Genomic DNA, 27,217 nt, shown 5'->3' on the forward strand with positions numbered 1-27,217 from the left:
CTCCTCTCCTATCTTAAAAGTCAACAGAGGCCCAGATGACTTTATAGGCAAGTAAACCAAAATCCTCAAAAAAATAAAACAGAAAGTCCAAGATTCTGCAAATGTTTCAGAAAAAAAAAATTAAGTTGGCTACCTCTCTTTCAAGTGACATTTCCAACACTGATTTTGAAAAGAATTTAACAATATACATAAAATAATATACTTTGATTAATCAGGGTTTATCCCAGATATGCAAGGATGGTTCAACATCAGAAAATGTTAATATACCATATCAAAATATTAAAAGGAAAGGGGGTAAAGTGACAATCTCTAATAAATTCAGAAAGCGTATTCAATATAATTCATCAACCACTTAATGATTCAAAACTCCTCACAAACTAGAAAAGAACTTTAACTAGATTTTTAAAAAGCATACCTAGCAATTATCTATAGCTTTTACTGAATAAAATTGTATAGAACTTTTAGAATTAGAAATAAAGTAAGAATACTTGTTATAACTTTTTTATTCAACACTGTACTGGATAGTCCTGGCTAATGTTGTAAAAGAAAAAAAAAACAGATATGAGCATGAAAAGAAAAAATGTAATTATCCCTATCTGTACAAGATTCTAAAAGAATCTACAAACTTTCAAATAACAAGGTAGTTGAACAAGGTTGTCAGATCTAACAAACAGACATAAATAGCCATTTTTCTATGCACAAGTATTAACTAATTTAAAAATATAACTTTAAAGAGATTCCATTAACATAGTAGTAAAAACTATGGTTTCTAGCAATAAATCCAAGAAAGTCTGTGCAAAACTTTTTAGACACTCATAACATTACTGAAGAACCAAAAGGTGGGGAGGGACAGACGGAGGGTGAGAGAGATCCAAATGAGGGAACATGCATCCAAGCCCCATGCTCCTGGATCTGGTTCCTTCTTGCCAACTCCGGTAAAGCATTCCAATTACTGCCCTCCCTCCTGCTTCTGATTCATTCATTTCCCCTTCCTATTATCATCACACAATACACTATAATTTTTCCTACCTTAAAAGCAAACAAACTCAGGGGCCTATCTCACCCTCCTGGTTCCCTTTTCATAAAACTAGTCATAAGAGTTGCCGACAATCATTAATCCCTCCTTCCCCATTCTCTCATGAGCCCCAGCCAGGCTCTCATGCCCGGTCCTCCACCAAAACAGAGGCTGCCAAATGTTACAGTGAATCCTCAGTCCTTAGCTACAGCACAGAATACATGGGGGACATTCCCCACTTTTTGAAATGCTCTTCAGCTGGCTTCCAGGGCACTTCTCTCTCCTTTCTCCTACTTTCCAGGACACCTCACTTTTCAGTCTCCTTTTACCGAGCCTTTACCTCCTCCAAGGTCAGTATGTATACATACTAACATCTCCCAAAATCATCCCCCACCAAAGCACATGCCCCAGCCTCTAAGCTTGTAGAGCCTATTGCCCCTCAACACCTCCACCTGGACGTCTATACGGCATCTCAAATTTAACATGTCTAAACTCCAACTCCCATTTATCCACCAGGAGCTCCCAATAAAACCAAAGGTGTGCCTTACTTGGTGACAACTGCCTGAATAAATGGCAAATCCCATTCTTCTAGTTACTCAAGCCTAAAAATTCAGGTTCTATTTTTCTTCCCATTCCCTCACATTCAATGTCCAATCCAGGAGTAAATCCTGATTAGCTCTACCTTCAAAATGCACCCCCCCAATGCAATCACTGCTCACTACCCGCCCCCCACCCTCCTCCTACCATCATTACCACCACCATGGCTTCAAACTACCATCATCTTCTGCCTCAGTTATTTTGCCAGCCCACTAATTAATCTCCCCACTTCCTTCTTGGTCCCTCTACAGTTTATTTATATAGCATCTACCATAACTTTGAAAACTTTTTCATTTGATTACACCATTCCTCCAATGGCTTCCCATCTTAGTAAAAATAAAACTCAACATTTTTAACAGACTTACAAGGAGCCTGCACGTTGGGGCACCTGGGTGGCTCAGTCTGAGGTGTCAGACTCGGTTTCAACTCAGGTCTTTTCTCATGGTTTGTGAGTTCGAGGCCTGCATCTGACAGTGCAGAACCTGCTTGGGATTCTCTCTCTCCCTTTCTCTCTGCCCCTCCCCTGCTTGCTCTCTCCCAAAATAAATTAAAAAATAAAAAATAAAAAAGAGCGTGCACGGATCCCACTACCACCCCGACCTCACCTACCATTCTCTCCAACAGTCTTCAGACACAGCAGCCTCCTCCTTGCTGCTCAAACTCACAAAGCACATGCCAGCCTCAGTGGGGAATTCCTTTGTTTTCAAGTCCCAAGGGTCACCTTATCAATGAGGCTTTCTCTAAAAATTTACATAAAAATGACTCACACTCCAAGCCACTAGAAGTATCCTAATTAGTCTGCTGCCATCATTAGAATATAAGCTCCCTGGGGCAGGGACTTTATCTTTTAGGTTCCCTGCTGTATCTCCAGTGCCACAGATTAATCCATACACCCAGGGCAGCATCAATCCCAACCCCAACGTGTAATTCAACATGACGATTCCAATGTTTAAGTGGAAGAGCACACCACCAAGAAGAGCTAAGAAATTTTTCAGAAAAAGAGAACAAGATAAAGAAAACTGGTAGGGCAGGTTTCTAAGATGTATTATAAACCTAAACAGGGTGCCTGGGCAGCTCAGTGGTTGAACATCCAATTCTTGATTTCGACTCAGGTCATGATCTCATAGCTGTGGGATCAAGTCCCATGTCAGGCTCTGCACAGTGCAGAGCCTGCTTGGGATTCTCTCTCTCCCTCTCTCTCCCTGCTCCTCTCCTGCTCATGCTCACCCGTGCTCTCTTGCAAAATAAACATTAAAAAAAAACCCATACTAATTACAACAGTGTGGCATGGTCAAGAAAAGACAAATACCAACTGAACAGAAGAAACTGACCCATACATAAAGAAAACTTTATACATGGCCGAGATGGCAAACAAATGGGGGAGAGATGGACTATTTAATAAATTGTGACAACAGATTATCCATATTTTAAAAGCAAAGCACATCCCAACTTCGTATCATACATAAAAGCAAACTGTAGGTGGACTAAAGTTCATCCTGGGGGAAGAATGTCCTCAACAAGAAACAAAATGGGGAAAATCTGTCTACATTAAAATGTAAAACTTAACATGTAACTATATTACAGATTAAAATTTTTTTTCAACGTTTATTTATTTTGGGGACAGAGAGAGACAGAGCATGAATGGGGGAGGGGCAGAGAGAGAGGGAGACACAGAATCGGAAACAGGCTCCAGGCTCTGAGCCATCAGCCCAGAGCCTGACGCGGGGCTCGAACTCACGGACCGCGAGATCGTGACCTGGCTGAAGTCGGACGCTTAACCGACTGCGCCACCCAGGCGCCCCCAGATTTAAATTTTTTTAAGAATGAAGACACATCACAGAAGATATGTGCAAGATGTATAACAAAGAAAGCATCCATCACAAAGAACTCCAACACATCAGTAAGAAAAAGGCAAAAGAAAAATGGACAAATGAAAAAGGTGATTAAAATTCTACATTTTTTTTCATGTTACCTTCTGTTTTCTATTAAATGGCATGCGTATAATTGTTTTTCTATTAAATATAATTGTTTTTATAAAATAATGGCTTTCTGTATACATCCATTCTTCTAACTGTACTTTTGTGTAGGGAGGTCCAGAATAGTGGTCCCCTGTGGTTCACAGAAGTTGATTACAGTGGTAGCACAAAGAACAATGGTTTTTCCCCTCTTAGACTTTCTTCTTCTTTTCTCAGTAAACATACACAGGGCTTTCACATACAAACCACGAGTAAGGTGATGAGACCACGTAAATTCTAAGACTATGAAATTCAAAGGCCCTGTCTGCCAAGCGGATGTCAGCTGGTTCAAGTACTGACTTTAAAATGCCAAACTCTGATTTCAAAGAGGCTGTTAACACAAAACATTCCCAGAACTTTCCTCCTGTCTAGGACTGCCCTCAGACAGTCTTCTGAATATCCTCTGTGGCGCCAAATCTTTACTCCCTGAGGGAGAAATGAATTTTGGAATGAACTAACACAATTCAGGACTGTAAGTCTAGTGAGTTACATAGATGATATGTTCTAAATCAAAAGTGTTGCTCACAAACAATATGAAGCGTCCTAATAAAGAAATCCACCATTCAGGCCTCAGGTTTGTTCCCTCTGTATCTCAAGATCCTCAAACTCTGTAATTTCCACATACTAAATCTATTCGACCCTATGGAATCAGTTATACAATGAACAGTGCTATCTATTGGTGACAAAAATTACATGCGGATTTGACACTGTTCCTCTGTTTCTTAGGAACGTTAATGCTTGCCACGGTACATCAGTCTTTTAAGGATTATATTGGACATGTCTTCTCTCCTTTAATGTACTCTCCAAACATGTTACTTTGCTCTATTTCTTAAAAAAAAAAATCACAGGAAATGTCAGATCATCATTGTTTATATTGATCATCTCTGCAGCAACTTTCAAATTCTCTTCCAAAGTGAGCACCTGCATATTTTCTGTGGACAAAATGTTGGACAAATGGACTCTTTGGTCTTTTCTCTGTTTTCATCAATGTGTTGTGCTTCATTATAAATCATTTGTTTAATTTGAAATCTTTGAGGACACTCAAAAATTGCTATCCATGATGGTGCATTAAGTTCATTCTCCCTGCAAATCTGTTTAATCTCATGCAAAGCTTATTCATTTCCTACCCTATAATTAGCCACTCATTTTTAGGTCCATACAGATTTCCAAGCTGCTATGCATGGGAAACCTACTGGCTAACTGTGAAACTGCAGGAAATTAGTTGAGCCTCCCTGTTCTGCTTCCACAAACTACATCAGAAGATGCCACTGCTTTAGTCACATCTGCTCTATGTTCTGCTTATAATAACCTCAAGTATGGTGACCATGGAAGAAAAGGCAGACTATGGTATTTATTAGGATCCTATCTATCTTTTATCATGGAGTGCCCATCATCTGTTAACTTATACTACAAGGAGTTTAAGAAACCCTTATAACTTCAGTCCTCATAGCAAGGAAAATGGCTTTTTCTTGGTTAAGGTGCAGTGTATATCATATAGACAATAACATCTCCAACAACTTACAGTAAACCCTAAACCACAGAGGTAATGCCTCCCGAACTCTGAGAAGTTTTTATATAGCAGGCTAATGCAAAAGGTCACCTACACATACCTAAATATAGTATTAAGTCATGTTATTAATTGCTCATTAAAATTAATCAAGCAAGATTTTTAAATTTAAGCGATCTTCCCATTTAAAAGGTTTCATCAGTATATTTATAAATTCTCTTGAAGAAAATTTTCAAGTGCCACTTCTAACAAACACAGATCATTTCAAGATGTTTACTAGATATTTTTTTGCTAACTTTTGCTAACATATATCCAAAATAGATAAGAGGGGTGAAGAGCAAACCTTTCTATGTGTTTGTTGTTCTTCTGTGTCATTATTGATGTTTTATATATAATAAATAAGCAAAACCCTGACTATATGTCCTAAATTGATAATGATGTACAGCAGGAATGAGAAATCCATTCTCAAATCCAGAGAAAAGTATGCTTGTTTCACAAGCAAAGAGTAGCTGAGTTTAGTTTGAAAGTTTACTGTTTTACAAAGGCAGAAGGATTCTATTGTTCACTTGGTTTTTTCAGTAAGAACCGGAAGCTAAACTCTTCTGAAAAGTTCGATTCCATATTATATGGAGTGCAGCAGGATGGGGCTCCAAAACAGAGGGGTCGTTTGAGAAGAGGGACAGAGAGAGCAGGTAGGTGGTAAAGGCAGCAACTCTCGGTCTCATTTCCCTTGACCCAGAGTTAGAAAAGGCCAAAAATGCAAGAGAGCTAAAGAAAACAAAACAAAACGCAATTTGGGCACAAATCTTAGATCCAGAACTGATCCTACAACAACGTTCAGTGATGGGAGCTTCTGATACACACCTTCCCTCAAAAGCTGAGAAACCACTGCAGTGGCTGTGAAGCCACTCTTTCCCTTCAGGTGGGAGGTCCTGGAGTTTGAACCACCAGAGTTCCTGCCCGCTGGGATTCAGAGAGATGCCTGGAGGCGGGGAGGAACCAGCCCAGAGCTACCCCAGCAATAAGGACTGTGCAAGGGCAAAATGTGAGCACAGCCAGGTCTGCCCACCCCCCCATCACTTCTCTTACTTCCCTTACTACTAAGAAAAGAAGCACAACTGAAAACCAAAAGGGCCTGTGACAAGGTGAGGGTTCTAGCTGACCTCACATCACCCAGGAAATTATGGGAAGCATTTCCACTGATTCAGTGAAAAACATGAGGACATCTCTTCACCCAGGCGAGCAGAGCAGACAGCTGTATGGCAGAAGGACTCTGGAGAAACACTTTTGAGTGGGGGAAGGTGGGGCAAAAGCACACAAAGACGAGAACTTCCATCTTACTGTTAGTTCTCACCTCAATCACCCAGGAGAGTGAGGGGCTCAGGAACACAAAGGGGCATTCCAATCTTCTGCCCACTGCTCCAGAGGAGAAACAAGAATGCTCAAAGCCTTGGTCACATTAGTGTCCTTATTTTCTCCAATGTTTCCTTCTCAAGCCCTAAGGGGAACACTCTTCTTCAAGGGGAGACCTGTTCCACTACAGGAAAGGCTGTTTAAAAGCTTACCAACTTCTAAGGCATGTTGCTCTACTGCAACAGCAATCAGCTGAGACAACGACTCCGTGGTTTTAGCCTTCCTTCCAGTGGGGTTATGCATAGAAGAGACTGGAATTTTACAACAATCCTTTCCCCCATCCAACCCTCCACTTCATGGTTTTGGTCTTTTTCTCCCCAAGGCTTGGGGGGTGCATATTTACTGTACTGTAAAGCTGTCCACTCATGACCACAATCTCTTTTTCTGTTGGTTTCAATCAGGTTCCTGGGCAAGCTGCATGTGTCTGGTCTTAACACTTAAGTCCCTCATGCCAATGTGTACCCATATACCTTGACAAGATCTCATTCCACAGGCTTTTATCTTTTTTAAAATATTTATTTAAGAAATCCCTACATCCTATGTGGGACTTGAACTCATGACCCCTAGAGATCAAGAGTCACATGCTCCTCCAACTGAGCCAGCCAGGTGCCCCTCCCTCCACAATCTTTTAAACTCATTCTACATAATCATTGCAACCTCATCATTTTTAAGCAGTCCGAACTTGCAGCTACTTAGGATTGTTTCCCTGAGGAATACATTTTTAGATATGTATCTATCAATTTAATCAAGACATTCTCAAAAAGCTCACTTGTGAGCCGAAGCTAGTGGTGTTGAATGATGGCATATAAAATAATTCTGGAAAAAATTTTACTCACATGTATACTCTGAGGGAAAAGTACTACAAATCATATTCTAGTTAGCACTCTCTGCCACATACACATCTCTCTCCATCCTAGAAATGGTAATAAAATAATCATTTACTTCTGGCTTTGAGCTCAAAAGCTCATCTGCATATAAGAGGGAAGTCAGAGGATTAAGACAGGGGACCCGTTGCTGGCCAAGAGTTGGAGAGGTGGCTAACCTCCACCTCGGGTGTCTGAGGACTGTCAGAGTCCACCTCTGGACTGCATACAAGAAAAGCAAGGTAAAGAAAACAGCAGTGAGACAGCTACTTGCCAGGCCAGAGCTTTGACCAAGGCAACAATCCAGTATGGAGGCTGGGGTCAAGAGTCAAAACAGGATGAATGAAGCCTCAGCTCAAAGGGGACCTGGCAGAGGGATGGAAAGCAAGTGGAAGGCCCCGGAGCTAGACATGAGAACAAGAACACTCAGGAGGGAAAGAGGAGATGGAAGACAGGAAGTTTTCTAAGGGGTACTGGCCTAGCCCTTGGGTAGGGAGGAGCTGTAAAGCAGACAAGCCCCATTCTACCAGGGACCCCCGAAATGCTCTCATGACTGACTCCAAGAACAGCAAAATCGTTCTTCTAAGTAAAGAATCAGCAGACAGTGGAGATACGAATAGCTAGTGCTGCTTCTCCTGAACACCCAGCAATAAGATGACTTTAGATGGAAAATAAAGATCTTTAAACTTCAGTCGTAAGAATTACTGAAACAAGATTTTAAAACACTTTTTTGAACACTCAATTCAAATATTCCCATTTACATATCACCAAACCAGCTAATAATTCTTTTACCTCACATCATCAAGGAAGATGGCACGAAAAGCCCCCCCCCCCCCCCGCTTACCCCCGGGTGCACACACCCAGCAGGAGATTAGGAGTTGTAGGAAGACCATAACTGATGGCTCACCTTCCTGAAACATCAACCTGACTCAAAGTTAAATGGAGAAAAGCTAAGTGTAAGTACTTTTAAGACATTTAATATCAAACCAAAAACTTTTCTATGGCATACACTGTTAAGTTCACTAAGGTTTAGGGTAACATGAGAATTCAAAAACAGGCCAAGTTTGCATCAGGGAGTTCAGTCCCCATCTCCATCGCTTTATGAGGCTATCTGATCTCTTTCTTCTGCTGTTAGGAATACTTTGGTGGAAACTCTGGAAAATACACCACAAAAATAAACTGAATTTGGGGTGCTTGGGTGGCTCAGTCGGTTAGGCATCTGACTTTGGCTCAGGTCATGATCTCACAGCTCATGGGTTCAAGCACTGCATTGGGCTCTGTGTTGACAGCCTGGATCCTGGATCCTGCTTCAGATTCTATGTCTCCCTCTCTCTGTGCCTCCTCTGCTTGCACTCTGTCTCCCTCTCTCAAAAATAAATGAACATTAAAAAATAATAATAATAAAAATAAAAATAAACTGAATTTTGTCACTTACATGCCAAAACTTTTTTTTAAAATCATGTTTGATAGCTCTTTTCATAAGGATGCCTTTCACATTGCTCTGTGGGGCTCAGGAGCCCCTGCTATCCATGACCTATAAGTGCCATCATCAGCTCCTCTCATGAGCAAGCTTATTAATGTCAACTCACATGCCTGTGACAGCCTCTCTCCCTTACCAAATACCTGTTCCCAACATGATAAGTCAGTTAAGTCCAAGCATATTATGCCTAAAATAAAGGAAAACAGTCTCTAAGAGAGACCCAGAGCCATTCAATGTTTAAGGGGTGTGACACCTTTTTCCAAGCCAAGAAGCCTTTCATTTGGTCCTGGTTCTCACATATTCTAAATAGCTGAGGCTTCCACATTAGTTACATTTTAAAATAAGAAATGCTTCTGTATGCAACTCTGTGATACCCTGGAATCCTAAACAGTAAACTACTGATGAAAAATGGGTACATTTTAACCAAAGATATTCATTACGTGCAATCAACATTGTTGAGCATTACAACGAACACTGGGAAAATATCAACTTCTTAAAAACTTCACATGGGAGAGCCCATTATAAATGAAAATAAGACAAAAAATAAAGGCATTTCCTAAATATATTGTGGTTAACTTCTCCAACTGGAGATTATTTTTAGACATCTCGCCCCCTACACAGACACTTCTCACCAACAGCTAAACATAAATACTGTGACAAACATTTCGAAATACTCTTTCTAGGAACACAATTTTCTTCCAAATTATTTGTATTAAATTTAGAAATAATTTTCCTCCAAAACACCATGTAGAGGTTTTTTTTTTCCAAATTAGATACCTAAATGCATAATTCTCATATATATGGTATAATTAAAAAAAAAATGGGACTCCAGTCACTGTAATATTTGTATTTTAGATAAAATCAGCAATTATTGACTGCTTGCCACATTCAAGTCCTCAGATTAAACACTGCAACAAACCAAAAAAAAGCCAACCATTCCAGGGGAAAATATACATGATATTATTTAATACTGAGAGAAAGTAATACTTATGTGCAAATAATTAATAGTGCAAAAGGAAAAAGCCAATTAGTCACTTGGAGGGGAGGATTCCTGCCAGTTGTGAACTGTAACGGAAGTCCTAAATGAGGGAGTGACACCATGGCTGGCAAGCTGGGGTATCCACCAGTTAGCGACTGGAAAAATGGCAACACAAAGGTAGGAAGGGACGGGCTGGGCAGATGTGGACAAAGTAAGTCAACAACCATGTCTTCAGCAGCTCAGACCAAATGAACAGGCCAACCTCAGGTAAAGGAAAGCTAGAGAAGATACGCTTATGTATCAGAAGCTGACAGAACAAAGATGTTGAACATTTTTGCCATAGAAGCAGTAGATGTGTAACTATTTTTGTAACTATTACATCCATTTTCATAAACATGTCCCTTGAAATCTAGTTTATACTTTATTTGCATTTTCAATTGACAAATCGACAAAAGAAACAGATCATGTGCAAACCTTATTATTAGAAAGTCTCACAGAGATACATTGATATAAAACTAGAGAACACCAAAGTCAAAGAGAGGATCTTAAAAGCAACCAGAGACAGAAGACAGATCTCCTGTAAAGTGACTACACCTGGACTGACAACAACCTCCTTGAGCATAAGGGGGAAGCCAGAAGACAATGGAATAACACCTTCAAAATGCTTAAAGAAATTGACCAATTAACTGGCTTTATTTAGAAGGTACTCTCCCTAAAATGAAGGCAAAATAAAGACATATCCAGATAATCAAAAAACTAGACTTTTCCACCAATAACTCTTTGCTACAGAAATCTCTGAAGGATATACCTAAAAAAGGGAAAAAAAATAATCCCAGAAGGAAGTTCTATAATATAAGACTAATTGATCAAAGAAACTGGTAAAGATATAAATAAATCTAAACAAATATTGTCTGTATAGAATAATAATATCCTGGGGTGTCTGGGTGGCTCAGTCGGTTGAGCGTCCAACTTCAGCTCAGCTCATGATCTCACAGCTCATGAGTTTGAGCCCCATGTCGGGCTCTGTGCTGACAGCTTCGAGCCTGGAGCCTGCTTCGGATTCTGTGTCTCCCTCTCTCTCTCTGCCCCTAACCTACTCTCATTCTGTCTCTCTCAAAAACAAATAAACATTTAAAAAAACTTTTTTAATAGAATAAAAATGTCCTATTTCATCAGTTTTTTTTAAATGGACAATAATAAACACAGAAATAACAGCATGTAAACAAGTTCAGGGGTGGATCAGAGTTAAAGGATTCTAGAGCCCTTGTACTGTCAGAAGTGAAGCTAGAATATTGCTTAATTTTTTAAACTGAAACACAGTAGACAATGTTATATTAGTTTCAGGTGTACAACAGTGACTGGACAATTCTATACATAATGTTGTGCTCACCACAAGTGTAGCTACGATCTATCACTGTACAATATTACTGCAATACCACTGACTACATTCTCTATGCTGTATCTTTCAGCCTTTTGACTCCTTCATTCCATAACTGGAAGCCTGTACTTCCCACTCCCCTTTGGTTTAACTGTAGAGTTCATGTATGGACAATTTTGAGAATAGCCACTTAGAGAAATAGTATATAACTTCGAAACTCAATCAGTGAAGTTTTAATATGGTTTTAGTGTGAACTCCAGCTGAAGCAGAGCGGAGTCTGGCAAAAATGATGTCAGAGTAGTCAATGAAGAGCAATGAAAGTCAAGCCTTAGCTCAAAGATCTCAAGAACAATTTTAATACTTGTTTTGGGTAACAGGTCCCCTTGAGAAACAGATAAAAGCTACTGAGCCTCTCCCTCAGAAAAAGTCTCTATATGAATCATGTGAACAAATTTTCATACAAATGTGAAAGACTTTTCCCAGACTCCCCAAAGAACACAGATCCCCTAAGGCTAAAGAGAATTAAGTTTGTGTGGGAAACAGTAAAGTTAAAAGATCTCCCCATCTCAGAGTTGAAACCACATATGCAGATGAGGAACTAAGTGTAGAAGGAACAGCACAAGGCATAACATTTAGGGGCGGGAGATTCTAGAGGGAAAGTGTCAAGAATGGAAATCATTCCTATAATTCACTCTTTCATTACAGTGTAACTCAACAGTTATGCAACTATTGCAATATTTGAACTTCAGAAAATAATGACCAGAAAAAAATACCTTGTTTTAAAGAAATGTAAGCACCAATCTTAAAACTTGATGGACAAGTAGGCCATACAATGAAGACAGAAAATAGAAATTACAGCACCCTTAGCTAGCTACCTAGTGTTTTTAATATTCCCTTCCTGGAATGAGTCAGTTAATAACCAGCAACAGTCTAAGAGCCTGCAAAAAGGACTAGTGTGGTCCATGTGGAGTTCTTCCTCTGCAAAGGCAGATCCCAACCCCACCCCACCTCAATGTGTGGCTTCGGTGTTAGTAACACATACCATTGCAATCCCAAGGTTCCTACATCCACCTACATGCTATAAAAAAGCTTTTTGGAAATACAGATTCTGGTCTCCACCCAAAGATTGAAAACTACATCCTCATGGTTTGGGCCCAAGAAAATCTGATTTTAAAAGGGCTCCAGGGGTGCCTCGGTGGCTCAGCTGGTTAAGTGTCCAACTTTGGCTCAGGTCACGATCTCACAGATCATGAGTTTGAGCTCTACATCTGGCTCTGTTCTGACAGCGCGGAGCCTGCTTCGGATCCTCGGTCTCCCTCTCTCTCTCTCTGACCCCTCCCCACTCTTTCTCTCTCAACAGTAAATAAATGTTTAAAAAAAGGACCCCAGATTATGCTGTTGCATCTACAAACACACACGATATAAAAACCACTACTCCCCATTCACAAAAATTTGACTCCTATTGGCTTCGTGCATCACAGATATTCAAAAGTGTGAATCAGAACACGGCAAATTAGGTATTACCACAGAAAATATCTCTGGTGGTTAAAATCATTACAGAGCATGAAGAAAAATTCAACAATTCGTAGATATTATAACAAAAACAGAAAAAGACTTACTCTTGTACACAGGAACTGAAAGAAAATTCAGAGGAAAAGTACATGGCAGGTCTCCACATTGTTGTTTAGGCAAATAAATAAATAATATTCTCAGCAATTCACATTCAAGATAGTGTGTTAATTTTCAAAATACACATTTGACTTCACTATCCCACAATCAACTCTAGAAGTCAAACAACTCTTCTTTTTCTTGGTCATTCTTCTAAGAGCCAACACACACACAACAGATGCAGGCTTAGCATCCACAGAACATCTCTTGATCTTTGTGACTTCCATTTTATTTACAGCTGTGCTTCTGGTCAATGGACATAAAATTCTTGTGGTGCATAGGAGAAAGGAGCAATCACATCCCAAAGTAATAAGAAAAATTCTAAAGACTTACCTTTCCCCCAAATCCTGATTACCCTTCCAAACTAATCAACTTTAAGAAATTTTTATAAGCCAGGTATAACTTCATTCCTAAAAGCTTACTTCCATTTTTGATAGACTGGAACCTGCATGTGTTGGAGAAACATTTTCTCAGAAGGCTAGGACTAGCTATAATCTTACTAAAATTTAAATTAGCTATTATAATCATTCTCAAGGCGGGGGGGGGGGATCCCATATCCACTGAGAAAAAAAGGAATTATTAAGATATACACAGAAGGAGATGTGTCTCTATTTTACTACAGTGTTGACTCCTTATTCAGTCCCACATGAACAAAGTCTTATGGTGGTTATTTGACAACTGGATAAATTAAAGTCCTCTTGATCTGTTTTCTTTGGTGATATAATCAATTTTTATTACTGGGATTATATCAATTCCCAAATATCAAAGGAAAACAGGTCTGGTTTCAGGTTTGAGAGTTGGGTGGGTTTTTTTTCTTTAATTAAGAATGGAAGATATGGGGCACGTGGGTGGCTCAGTTGGTTAAGCATTTGACTTCAGCTCAGGTCATGATCTCGCGGTCTGTGAGTTCGAGCCCTGCGATGGGCTCTGTGTTGACAGAGCCTGGAGGCTGCTTCAGATTCTTTGTCTCCCTCTCTCCCGCTCCTCCCCTGCTCATGCTCTCTCTCTCTCTCTCTCTCTCTCTCTCTCTCAAAAATGAATAAACATAAAAAAAAAAAGAACGGAAGAAGACAAAGATGTTTCCTAGAATAATATAATCACTTAACACTTGGGTATAGCACTTTATCAACTATAATTGCTTTTACATTCTAATGTCATGTAAGCTTCACAATCCTCTGAGGTAGTTATCATTGTCCCCATGTTACTGATGAGAATGTTCAGGAGAGAGAGTTACATAAGACACACAGCTGTTCCCTTCATTATATAGCAGGGAGGAGTGGAACCCAGTCTAGAGCTGGGATTGCAGCTGGAAGGACTTCCATTACTCCACACTCCACCTCCAGGTACCTCAATCTCAGTTCCAGAGCAGCCGGTCATCTAAAGCACAGGTTAGAAAAAGAAATCCAGCCCACTCACTGCTTTTGTGAAACCCAAGAGCTAAGAATGATTTTTACATTTTTAAGTGGTTGGGGGGGGGGTCAAGAATATTTTATGACATGCAAAAATTACACGAAATTCGAATTTTACTGTCCATAAACAATTTATTGGAAAATAACTCATTCATTTAGGTACTGTCTACCACTGCTTTTGCGCTACAACAGCAGAGCCAAGTAACCACAACAAAGAGTACATGGCATGCAGGGTCTAAAATATCAACTACCTGGTCCCTTACATAAACTTTGTTGACACCTGATCTAAAGGAAGCTGGTCTTTTTGTGAAAGCTATGAAGTGCTCAGTATGAGTAAGTAAAAAATTTGTCTTTCCTAATCCTAGCTGCTGGAAATACAGGGAATAAATCCATTTTTATCTCCAACAGAAGCTCTTCCAATTTTGTAAGGCTGATGCTCCACCCCACCTTGTTTCCTTATTTTTTATTCACAAACATGGTCACTATAACTATTTTAAACACTTACGAAGAACCTATTGCCACATACCAGGCAACACGCTGAGTCCTGGAGAGCTCATTTGTTTTAGGTGTTAAACAGAGGCTTAACAATCAAATAACTCACCCAAGTTCACATAGCTTCTGCAAACCAGTGCTCTTACTATATACCATGTTACTTCAAGAAGCAACACTTTGAACTTCCTCCTTTGTCAATGTATCCCTACAGAATTGTAGAATTTGAGACCAAACATGGAACTTCTATTTTGATTTGGGCATAACCGAATAAAACAAGGCAACTAATAATGTCCATGACTTTATTACTAAAATATCTTAGTGTTCTCCCCAGCCTTGTCAAATAGCCTGTTAGACTGTAGTATTTATTTACAATTGCATACTGCCTCACAAGTAATATTGCCTTGATCAAAACAATACAGTTCTCTATCTTTAGAAACAAAACCAGGCCTTAGGGAGGCATGTTAGATCAGTTGAAATAGAACAATAACCATCACTTACTGAGTGTTCACTGTGGGAATTGTAGAGTATGATTTACATTTTTTTTTCATGTAAACTTCACAGTTCTGAAGGTGAGTATTGATCCCAATTTTGCAGATGAGGAAACTGAGCTTTGAAGGTAATTTACCCAAGGTAACAAAGTTGGAATTCAACAACTAGGTTTTCTGACTCCAAATCCAGGCTCTCAACCACTAAACAGAACTTTCACATATCAGCTTTCAATAGTAATACAGACACAGAGTCATAGTGTTGCCTACAAGTAAAGGAAAAGAAGTTAGAAAACTCACCTATCTAAAAAATACTATCATATTTTTTACTCTCCTTTCAACTATACTCCTATAGCTTTTTTTCAAAACTAAAACAAAACCCAGAATCAAAAGGTCAGTTGTGCAAATGTATCATTTCTTTGCAATGTACTTATTTCTTCCCCAATAAATGTTGAAGAAATGAACCATCCTCATACCTTATGCCTATCTCCCTACGGAACTTCCATAGGGCTGACATTCAATGAACATGCAGAATGAATGCAAATTTTGAACAAAATGTTCCTTATAAATGAATTCTGCTAGAAAAGTAGTGACTAGAAAACCTGAAGACATGAATAAACAAAGAAAGAACTAAAGTTAGTTCACAATGCACTAGTGGTAAATGTACTGTCTTCAGGATCTTAAGATACAACTTATGTATAAGGTGCTACTCCACCCAAACACCATTTGGAATGAATTAAATGATTAGGTATTTATAACCACAAAAAATAATAAAGAATGAATACACAAACCCAAGCCAGCAAGAAATAATCTAATGTAGAAACCAAAATCCCTCATATGTACTTTCCCAACTGTATGTCAGCCTGGAAGATCTGCATCTATCTTAACTTCTGCTTAGGGACCTTCCCCATGCACACCACTTGCTTTCCTAAAAGGGAAACTTCTTGAGGACAGGGAGATTTTTTTCCCTTTTACATACCCAAATGACCCAAGATAGTATCTTGAATACACTAGGGCACAGCTAATGTGTAAAATGGTTGAAGAGAACGGGACGTTTTCAGTGCCAGCTAAGGTACACTGACCACATACAATGTAAGGGGAGGTAACAATCTCACCATTATTTCTACAGAAGGCAGCCTCCTCCTGAGAACTTTTGCAGGACACTTGCTTTTAAAAAGCAACAAAAAGTTGTTAGAAGGCTATCTGTTGGCAATAGAGTGCCGTTCTATGCCAAGAGCAGTAAGACACCCAGAAGACACCTCAGAAGGTTCACCTGGTACTTAAGGTTCGTCAAGGGTGCTGGGTCTCTACTTGTTACAGACGCTTACTTAAGCCCCTAAACACCCAGGTCCCTAAACGCATCATAAAGGTGAATCCAGAAGAGTATCCAAAAGTTTTAAGACTCTCATAAAGATGTATTTATAAATACATATAAACAAAGTCATTTATCCAAAAGAACAGAAAGCCTTCCAAGCTTCTGTACTCCCAGGAAGTCTACTTTGAAATACGTCAAGAAGTTACACTGAGACATACAAAATATGTCTAAAGATCTAAACAGATAACTCCAAAACTTGAAGTTGAAGCTAGCAAACCCTTCGTTCATAACTTATAGCTCTGATTGTGCCCTTTCTTACTTGCAACGCTGCGGCGCAAATGAATGACGGTGTATCAGCGTTAAATTTAAATTTCCTGGCTCTGGCCACAATGCTAACCTAATTAAAGCATGTGGTCAACGTTTAGCATTTTCGGTGCGTTATTTTGCATCGCTTTGGCTAGCAGCAGAGCCGAGACAGTTGCACTCTTCCTTTCGGCGCCCCACTCCCCAAACCGGAGGCAAAACCCTCTCCAAAACGCTCTATTAAATGGACAGGAAAAACACCCCCGCACCGCCTACAGACCCCGCCAAGCGGTAACAGGGGCTTCACACCCACTGCCCTCGCCAAGAACACTTTGGGATCAGTCTGAGCAAGTCGCTGGTGTCAGCGCTACTTCCCCACGGCCGGAGCCCCCCCAGGAGCCCGACAACTCCGGGGAGGCCCCCCCCGCCCGCCGGGCCCCTCAGAGCAGCGTGGCTCGGGCTCCCCTCGCACACATTTCCCGTCCAGCAAACTGCGGCCGCGGAGGGGGAGGGGGCGAGGCGGGCGCCCGCGGCGGAGCCGGGCCGTCGGGCTGGACGCGGCCGGGCCGGGGCCGGGGAGGGGCGGCGCGGGGCGGGGGCGGCCCGAGGGTCCGGGAGGGGGAGGGGAGGTACCTCGTACAGCTCCTCGGAAGCCATGGTGGGCGGCGGAGTTGCGGGCGGGCGGGAGGGGCAGGGTCGGGGCGAGGCGCCGCCGCCGCCGGGCGGCCGACACTTTGTTTCAGTTGGGTCCCTGCGTGGCCTGCGCTTCCTGCTCCCGCTCCCGGCGCCGGGAGCTCAGCACGGACGAGCCTCTCACACTCACTGCCAGTGCGGGCCGGCGGCGGCGGCGGCGGGGTTGTGCGCAGGAGCAGCTGCGCAACGCGCCCTCCGCGCCCCGCGCTCACTCCCCGGCGGGCCGGCTCGGGCTCGGGCTCATCGCGCCCCGCCGCGGGGCCGGGCCGGGCTGGGGCGGGCGCGGCGGCGGTGCACGGCGGCGCGGCTGGCTCCGTGGCTCCCCCTCTCCGGTGTAGTGCAAAAAGCTTCCTACTTGCGACCAAAAAACCTGCCCCGGCTACTGAGCATGCCCAGTGCGGCCGCCCGGGCCCGGCGGAGCCGCGCTCCCGCGCTCCGGGTTTTCGGACCGCCCGCGCGGGAGGGGCGGGGAGGCCGGCGGGGCGGGGCGGCTGAGGGGAGCAGTGGGCTCCGCTCCGGGCCGAGGCGGGCGGGCTGCCGCCGAGAGCAAGCCGGCAGGAAGGGGAGGAGCCAGAAAGCGGTGGGCGGGGCCGAGGCGAGGCGTGGGCGGGGCCGCGGGGAGCGGTGGGCGGGGCCCCGACTTCTCCAAGTCCCCTCGCTGGGGGTCGGACCCGGCTGCGGCGCTGTCCGCCTGCCCGCCTCGACGTGGGTGCCGGGACCCGGGCCGGGCGGGACTGAGGGCCTCGAAGGTCGAGGCGACGGCGGCGGTGCACACTGGGGCAGGCACTGGCGGGCCCGAAGTTGGGCAGGGGGCCGTGGGAGCGAGCTTCCCGCGTCCGGAGCCCACTGCCCCGACGGCCGCGGCCGGGTCGCCAAATGCTCGGCCTCCCACAGAGCGCAGAGCTCCCGGCTCCGTGCGCCCAACGCGGACGCCCGTCCGGGGCCAGGCCGGCCCGCAAAGGGCGGGCGGCGTGGCCAGGTGGAACCCCCCGCCCAAACACGTGCCCGCCTCCCCCTCGGCAGCCGTCAAGACCCGGAGCCCGAACCACGAGCCCCGCCGTGTGGCCCGGAGCGCTCCGGGCACGCTCGCTGGGCGGCAGGCCGGGGGTGGGAGCCGGGGGCGGGAGCCCGGCGGAGTCGAGGGCGGCGCGAGGGCGCGGCTGCCTCCACTCTGCCCGCAGCTTCCCCCACGCCAGGCCTCCCTGTTCCTCTTGGAGCGTCCACCTCCTCGGAAGGGGAGCTGGGAGGAGGGACCAGAATCTGGGCTCTGGGAGGTCTGGGTTCTAATGGAACGAAGCTGTCAATGGGGGGAACGGCGTGGACGACTAAAACGACAGGCCCTCGCGGTCAGAACAGCTATGGGCTGACTCTTCCGACACTTCTTAGGAGAGATGGGCAAAGTGGGGACGGCCCGCCTGGCTAGCTCCCAGGACACACCTGCCGGGAGACTGGACGTGTCTCCATCCGTGCGGAATGAGGAAGGGGCTTACTGGCTCGACTCGCCCAAAGAGCCAGCAACTTCAAACTGTCCTCCCGAACTTCTCCACGGGACACTACGTAAACATCGTTTCACATTCTCTCCCCACCCCCTGCACCTGGAAGGCACACTGGAGTCTACATTTTCCCCAAAGGGTCCTTTGCTGCCACTGCCTCCCTGGTGCTCTATCTAGCGCTGGTTCCTAACCGACCTCCCACTCACCAGGCTCCTCCCATCACTTTACTTCTTAAAAACCAATTCAATTGGGCCCCAAACACACAGTTTAACAACCACAGGGCTTTTCACAGACCCCGCTGAGTTTCCTGCCCTCCCCACTCCCGGGAAGGAGCACAGCGCTTGCCCTTAAGTCACTTAAAGTCCAGTCAACATTCTTTTCACGCCGTGTCTCTACCTGCAATTTCCTGGGCCCGGAACGCTCCCTTTCAACCTTACACTCCAGCTCCGACGTCACCTCAAAAGCATAGCCTTCTGCCTTCCAGGACAATATGCCACTCCCGTCTTCAGCGGCTCTTGAAGCCCTCAGGCGTGCCCCCATTGAACGGCTCATCTTACTGTTTTAACTGTTTCTCCACTTTCCTCGCACGCCCATTTCTAGGCTGTGACCTTCTACCAGATCTCATCTGCAAATTTGACTCTCCAGCCCTAGCTCCATTCTTTACATACGAAATAAGTTTTTATTCAAAGAGTTGGAATTCCAACGTTCGCAATAAAGTTTTATACCCACACATCCAACTTCCATTATCAATGCTTTGACAACAGAATCACAAATTAATGGCCGACCTCCTTTACCTGCTAAGGAGCTCTCAAGCGCTGCCTCTTTCCCTGATGGCCCAGCCAGATTCTCTCTGCCTTCTCCAAATATTTGTTTCTCTTTCCTCCCGCTTAACATTTCCATTATCTGCTGCATTTAATTATTGTCTTTCTCGCCACACAAATTCATCAACGACAGTTGTAAGTTCCCTGAAGGCAAGGACTAGGACTTCATATATAATCTGTGAGGTCTCAAAGCAATTACCGCACACACCTACTGCAAGTACCCAGATTTGCAGGAGATGGTTAAAAATCACACAAACATAAGAAAATACAAATAAAAACGAGATCCTCAATATAAAGTGGACACATCTTACATGTAAACCCATGTGCAATGATAGGTTAATAGAAATATAAAAATAAACACTTCTTCTCTCATGGCCACCACCCTAATTACTGCCACCATCAGAACAGAATTTAAGCACTCACAAGTTGCTCCACCGTGTGCTTAGTGGTCTGTAATGTTAAATACACTGTCTCCAAAGTCTCCAATACAACCACCATTACCAAGGGGAGAGGGGGAAGAAACAAGGATAGAAAGACGTCCACAACAACCATACTCAGATATATTGAGCTAGTACATTTCATATATATATATATATGTATATATATATATATATATATATATATATATATATATATATATATATAAAATCATAATGCTAAGATGACGCCCGTCAATGTGGAGAAAAAGAGGAGGGAGGAATTACAATTTTAAAAAAAGGTAACTCCAAAAAACCAATTTATAGGGACCTTTAATTCTGATGACCTGGATTATTTATGCTGCTGTGATTAGTCATCAATATTCAAACAATAACCACTGGGTAGAAGTCACCTCCATAACAAAGTGAGAGTAAGCCTTTCTCCTAAGCTCAGCTCCAGCTACCTCTCTCCTCCAACAATTAGTTGCTTTCCATGATAATTAAGAACACTGGCAAAGGAGACCAGTACTAATATCCAACCAGTGACTGAGAACTTGAGCAAATTTTCAACTGTCCACTTTGTTCCTTCTCATCTGTCCTCCACAGAAAACACCCATCAGTTTACTGAATGCTATTTTGCTTATGTATATATTTTACCTCAATTAGTTCAAACTGTCTTACTTTTAAGCAAATTCTGCTTTCTTCGTTCATTTTACCATATAATCATTTATCGGTGCTCATAACAGAAGTAAATACATCCAAGACCATATAATGGCTTTGAATTTATACCACCTTCTTTGAAATAGTGAAGTCTTACAGTAGTTACCATGACCACGTGTGTGGGTGCTGTGAAAGTACTTTCTCAGTGAATTGAGAATAAAAGTGAAATCACATCCCCAAAACACATCAAGAAAGATATCTGCATTGTACCAAAAATATATGCAGCACAATAGTATGTTCTAGTAATATACATAAATCTCATGGATTACAGAAGTGGTCAAAAAGTGAGATGACATACATACGCAGTTAAAATACACATCTATCGGCAATAAGGTTCAGCTCTTACCTGACTTTGAGCCAGTGGTGGAGACCAACATAAATCAGTTTACTCCTTTTCCAAATTTATCTGAATTGGTAATTGACTATCAGCACCACTCAAGCGAAGACTCTTCAGATCCAGAGTGGAAGCCATTTTCCATCTCAGCCTAAAAATGACTAATCTCAGATTAGAGGGTCTCCCCTTTTCCCATTCAACCGACCAACCAGTCGCTTCTTCCATTCTCCCAAGAATCTGCATTTCATCTACATTTGAATTCCCAGGCTCCCTAGAGGGAATGGGGGATGGGACTGGAAAGACAAAAGAGGCCAAAGGCAGGTTGGGTGGCTGTAGAAAAGCTGCTGATAATGATTCCCTTCATCAGTTTTGCACCCCAAAAGCATCTTGGCTACCTCCTCCAAAACCCCAAATTTAACTGGTTTTTATGAAGAAGTGAGTTTGTTTGTTTATGCACAGTGTAGCCAAAGAGAAATTAAATACTGTTCTTGTTATAGAACATTCATTCCACAAAACTTGGGGAAATTCCTATCTCAATCACCTACCAAAAGAAAGTAAGAAAATTTCAAGCCTGAGAAGCAAAAGGGAGCAACAGAGAGAACCAGTCACAAGATGAATTCAGATGCTAGGCCCGTCTCTGAACTTGGAGCCAACCAGTTCTTCCTTTCTTGAAAGCTTAAATTGGATACCAGTGTCCTTTTTCTCTTCTGGACAACCAATAATCTCTGATTCTTGACTTCAGCTGCTGCTTCCTCCCCTGGCCAAATAATCAATTTTCCCATTTCAACTGGCAGCCTCTTGCTCCCTGCATCCATCTTGGTCGTCACAGGTATTATTCTGTCTGGTATCTAATCCAGCTGCCACACTGCTGTTTCCTGGCCCAATGCCACCCAATAATCTCTGCCCTAGTGATATTAATTCAGAGACTTCTTCACATCTGATTTCACCAATTTCCTCTTAAGTTCAGTTTCCGCCATTGCCTAAACCTCATCAATGCACAACTAAGGGTCCTTTTCTTTCTCAACTAGATTTAGTGTTTAATTGTTGTTCCTTTTTCTATTTAGCTAATGCTGATTCTACCAAAAGAATCCTTGTAATATGTATTTGATTGAAGTAATCAAGATCGAGAAAGTTTTCGTTCATAACGTCATCATTACCCCATCTTCTGGAGAAAGAAAATGACCAAAAGTCATAAAGAGCAAACAGCCTTGAGGTACTGGCATGACCTTCTGGTTGACTTTTTACCAGGGAAGTAACTAATTCATTTTGGATTTTTTAAAAAAAGCACCAAAGGTAAATGTCCCTTTAATTATTGTGATGGATAATTATGTTTGTCATTCAACTAAGACCATCCCAGTAACCTCATTATCTTCTGGCCCTTTCTAGAGAGAGATTATCAATAAGAGAGAGCCACTAAGCAGAAGATGAGTGTGGACATCCTGGCTCATAAAGACAACAGAAACACCCAGCCCACCAAAAATAGCCCAGGTCTAGAACAGGACTAAAATCTAAAGCAAAGATAAGAGATTCAAAATGAATTCAAAAGTAAAGCTGGGACCGACCACACAAGCATACAGAAACATGTATTGGTGCTTGGTTTTTTCAATCACTGGCATCGGCTAGTACAAAGGTTTCAAATTGTGGTCCCCAGACCAGTAGCAACAGACTCAATCTGAAACTTGTCAGAAATACAAATTCTCTGGCACCCCAGAAATCTGTTTAATAAGTCTTCTAGGTGATTCTGATACATGCTAAAATTTGAGAAGCAGTGGTTTAGAATAGTTTTGTTTGATCCTTTGTTGTTGTTTTTTATCAAGCCACAGATTTCAAACCATTAGCGGATCTTTAGATCATTTTAGGAGATCTTGAGTAGTATTTTTAAAATGAGACAAAATGGAATGGATAGAATGGAATGGGCTTGGAAGAAGGATCAGAATGCATTCATTACTCTATGTTTCTATTATGCACACATACATATTTATATATCTACATATAATATATATACACATAATATATATACATATACATGCATACACACTCATATACGTGTATATTATTACATACTAGGTCATAATGTAAAATATGTTCCTTACATTTTGATCCAGATAAAAAATTTTGAAAACCAACGTTAAACCCCTCCATAGTTGGTTGCTCATTATATATGAATGGTATTGCCAAAGTGTTCTAAAACCATTTTCTTAAATGGTTTAGTGATCCCTTTTTTGTAGTACAAATTATTTCTCCATAAATACTACAAAGGTGTTTGGACCAGGTTCCTTTCTGAATTACCACATACTCTAGAGTAATATGTTTTGAACTAATGAGGATTTATAGTACAGATTTAGGCATTTTCTTTCCAAAGAATATGAACACATTTCCAAAGACTATTGCTAACAGACTACAAAAAGTGAATGCAGTTTAATTTGGTCAACAGTAATATTTAAAAAAAATAAATACAAACAAGAAGCACTTACCCTGTTCTGGGAACTGTTACCAGCACTTTACAAATATTAACCTTTTTAATTCAACAGGCACCAAATAAAAATTATAGCTAACATTTGCAAAGAACTGTAAGCAATCACATCCATCCATAAAGCACTTTTTGGAATAGGCACTATTATTGGCCTGGTTCCTAGTAAGTGGGGAAACTGAAATTTATACTCAGCCCGGGTAAATCTAGGGCCTGAGCTTTGAACCATTAAGTTAAAGTCACTCATCCACCCAATAAATATTTATTGACCACTTATTGTATGCCAGACCCCTTGTTAAACAAGGTATATACAATCATCCCTGATATCAGGCAGCTGATACTCTACTGGGATGGATAGACATTAAATTAGCAAGTAAAAAGTCTCAATTATAAATCTTGAAAAATTGCAGGACACTGTGAGCACATATGACCTGGAGATGAGTCTGGTCTGTTGCTCCCCCAAAGACAGTGTCCATTACCCCACGGGTACTCTAGACATATTTAGATACCAGCAAAGCACGATCATTGAAAAATTATTTTCAAATAATATGATACCTAAAAAAAAGCATCTAAGTATCCATCATGGGAGAATCAACATCCCAACTTCCATGTAATTGCTTTATAATTTAACATAAAAAAATAGAATATTAAACTTTCAAAATGACATTAGAGGATACAACAAAAACCTGTGTACCCACTCCCCAGCTTAAGAGTAATATTTCTATATTCAAGCCAATACTTGGCAGATTTTTGAATAATTTACGGAAGGTAGGGAGTATACTATATTCCGTTCAGTATTCAGAGTTTATTTAGTTGTTGTTTTTGTAAATTTTTAAAAATGAATTATTTATATTTACAGAAAAATTGCAAAGCAGAGCTGGAGGCAAGGCTCGACCCTACAACCTTGGGATCATGACCTGAGCTGAAATCAAGAGTTGGATTCTCAACCAACTGAGACACCCAGGTGCCCCTCCCCTACTATTAACATCTTACATTAGTATAGTATACTTATCACAATTAATGAGGCCAATACTAATGCATTACTATTAACTAAAGTCATTACTTTATTCAGATTTCCATACTTTTTACGTGCTGTCTGTTTTCTGCTCCAGGATCTCATTCAGGACACCCTATTACATTTAGTGACTTTATCTCCTTAGGTTCCTGTTAGCTGTGACAGTTTCTCAGATTTTCCTTCTTTTTGATGACCTTGACAGTTTTGATGAGTACTCGTTGAATATCTTGCAGAGTATCCCTCAACTGGGATTTATCTGATGTTTTTCTTGACTGGGGTTATATGTTTTTGAGAGGAAGACCACAGAAGTAAAAATGCCTTTCTCATCACATCATATCAAAGGTATGTACTATCAACATGACTTATCACTGTTGATGTTGACCTTGATTGCCTGACTAAAGTAGTGTTTGGCAGGTTTCTCCACTATACAGTTGCTCTCCCCCCACCCCTTTCTATTCTCCACTGTTTGGAAAGGAGTAAGAATGGGAAGCTCACATTAAGGAATGAGGAGCTATCCTCCTCCTCCTCCTTGTGGTCAGACTATCTACAAAAATTATTTGGAATTCTGTGCAGAAGACTTGTTACTTATTAATTTATTCAATCATTTCTATTAATATGGACTCATGGATATTTATTTTATACTTAGGATTACAAGCTGTACTTCTTTATTTATTGTGTTACTCTGACTGTTCTAGCTTTGACCATTAGGGCTCCTGTGCCCCTTTGACATACCCTGATCATGGTTGGGGTGTTTAAGTATGTGTGTGTGACCAATTCCTGACTTTCTGACATTATTAGATGCTCCAGACTCATCTTGTGTATTTTCTGCTACAGTTCTAGAATCAGCCATTTTTCCAAGAAGCTGTGGTTCCTTTTAGTGAAGAATCATCTTAGAAAGCAAGATGTGGATGCTAATATGCTGATGGCTATTGGGATATCTTTAGGTTTTGATTAGGTTATACCTAAAGTAGTGAGCTAAAGTCCGAAAGAAGAACTAGGTTAAGAGGATGGTAGAGATGGTCCCAGTCTGGGGGAAAAGCTTGTGCAAAAGCCTAGATGTTTAAAAAGTCCATCTTGAAGAATCTGAAAAAAGCTGGTGGGGCTGGATTGCAGAGGGAAGGGACATATAATGGGATTAAGAAGCAGCTGTGTTTTGTGGGTCATGACAATGTCCTTGGTGTTGTAAACAATAATCTGATCAGTATTTTTAAAAGCATGGCTCTATAAAGAATAAGTGGTTGGGACAGAGTAGTTAGGGAATTATTGTACTTTTGCATTAATTTTGATCCTTTTTTTTAAGATACCAAATTATTTCAAAATAAATTTCTGGTGAACGCTTTGCTGATGCCAAGCACCTATTCATATGCCCATGAAGTTACTGACACTGCCTTTAAGATCTTCATTGCAACATTAAATAGAAATGGTGATAGTGAACATCTTTTCCTGAGTTTTATTACAAAGGGAAAATTTTCACCATTAGAAATGATAACTGCTAAAGTAATTTTGTATTCATATTTAACTAGATTAAAGAAGTTCCTTTTTAGTACTAATTTTATTTCTTAATAATTTTTTAATGCTTTTATTTTATTTTTGAGAGAAAGAGAGAGAGAGCAAGTGGGGAGGGGCAGAGATAGAGGGAGACACAGAATCAGAAGCAGGCTCCAGGCTCTGAGCTTTCAGCACAGAGCCAACACAGGGCTCAAACCCATGACTGCGAGATCATGACCTGAATTGAAGTCAGATACTCAACCGACTGAGCCACCCAGGTGCCGCTATACTACTAATTTTCAAGAAGTTTTATTAAATCATGAATGGATATGGAATTTTGTCATCTATTGAAATGATCATATGATTTTATTCCTTCATTTTGTAAACATGTTGATTTATATTGTTTTTAATTTTAAACTAATTTGACTTTTCTGGAATAAGCCACATTTGGTTTTGATGCATTATCCTTTTTATAAATTGCTAAATTTGTTATGCTAATAATGTGTTTAGGATTTTGAATCTATATTTATGAGAAAAGTTGGCCTGGAATTTTCCTTTCTTATGTCCTTGTTGGGTTTTGATATCAAGTTATGTATGTCTCATAAGAGGAATTGGTATACATTTCCTCTTTTTCAATTTTTGGTTTGTATATGAATGCTATTATTTCTTCCTTTATTATCTGTATGCATTTGCTTGTAAACCATCTGATCCTGGGGCATGCTTGTTGGAAGGCTTTAAATTATGGATTCAATTTTTTTCTTTTTTTCAATTGAAGTATAATTAACATACAATGTTATAGTAGTTTCAGGTGTACAACATAATGATTCAACAATTTTGCACATTACTCA

At 41.5% G+C, this 27,217-nt stretch overlaps 1 protein-coding gene across 6 annotated transcripts in view; it reads right to left on the bottom strand.

The window, feature by feature from the left end:
- The window catches only part of CDYL (chromodomain Y like), a 239,741-nt gene that overhangs the window by 165,895 nt on the left and 46,629 nt on the right, over positions 1-27,217 (bottom strand). Inside the window, exon 1 of one of the 6 annotated variants that reach the window (XM_023253714.2) lies at positions 17,553-17,712. The exons of the other annotated variants lie outside the window; for them this stretch is intronic. Coding sequence (XP_023109482.1) covers positions 17,553-17,576 — 24 coding nt within the window. The 5' untranslated portion in view covers positions 17,577-17,712. Of the gene's footprint in view, positions 1-17,552; positions 17,713-27,217 lie in introns of those variants that run through there. 6 annotated transcript variants of the gene reach the window in all.

The sequence above is a fragment of the Felis catus genome, chromosome B2, assembly GCF_018350175.1.
Source record: "Felis catus isolate Fca126 chromosome B2, F.catus_Fca126_mat1.0, whole genome shotgun sequence".
In the NCBI taxonomy this organism is placed as follows: domain Eukaryota; kingdom Metazoa; phylum Chordata; class Mammalia; order Carnivora; family Felidae; genus Felis; species Felis catus.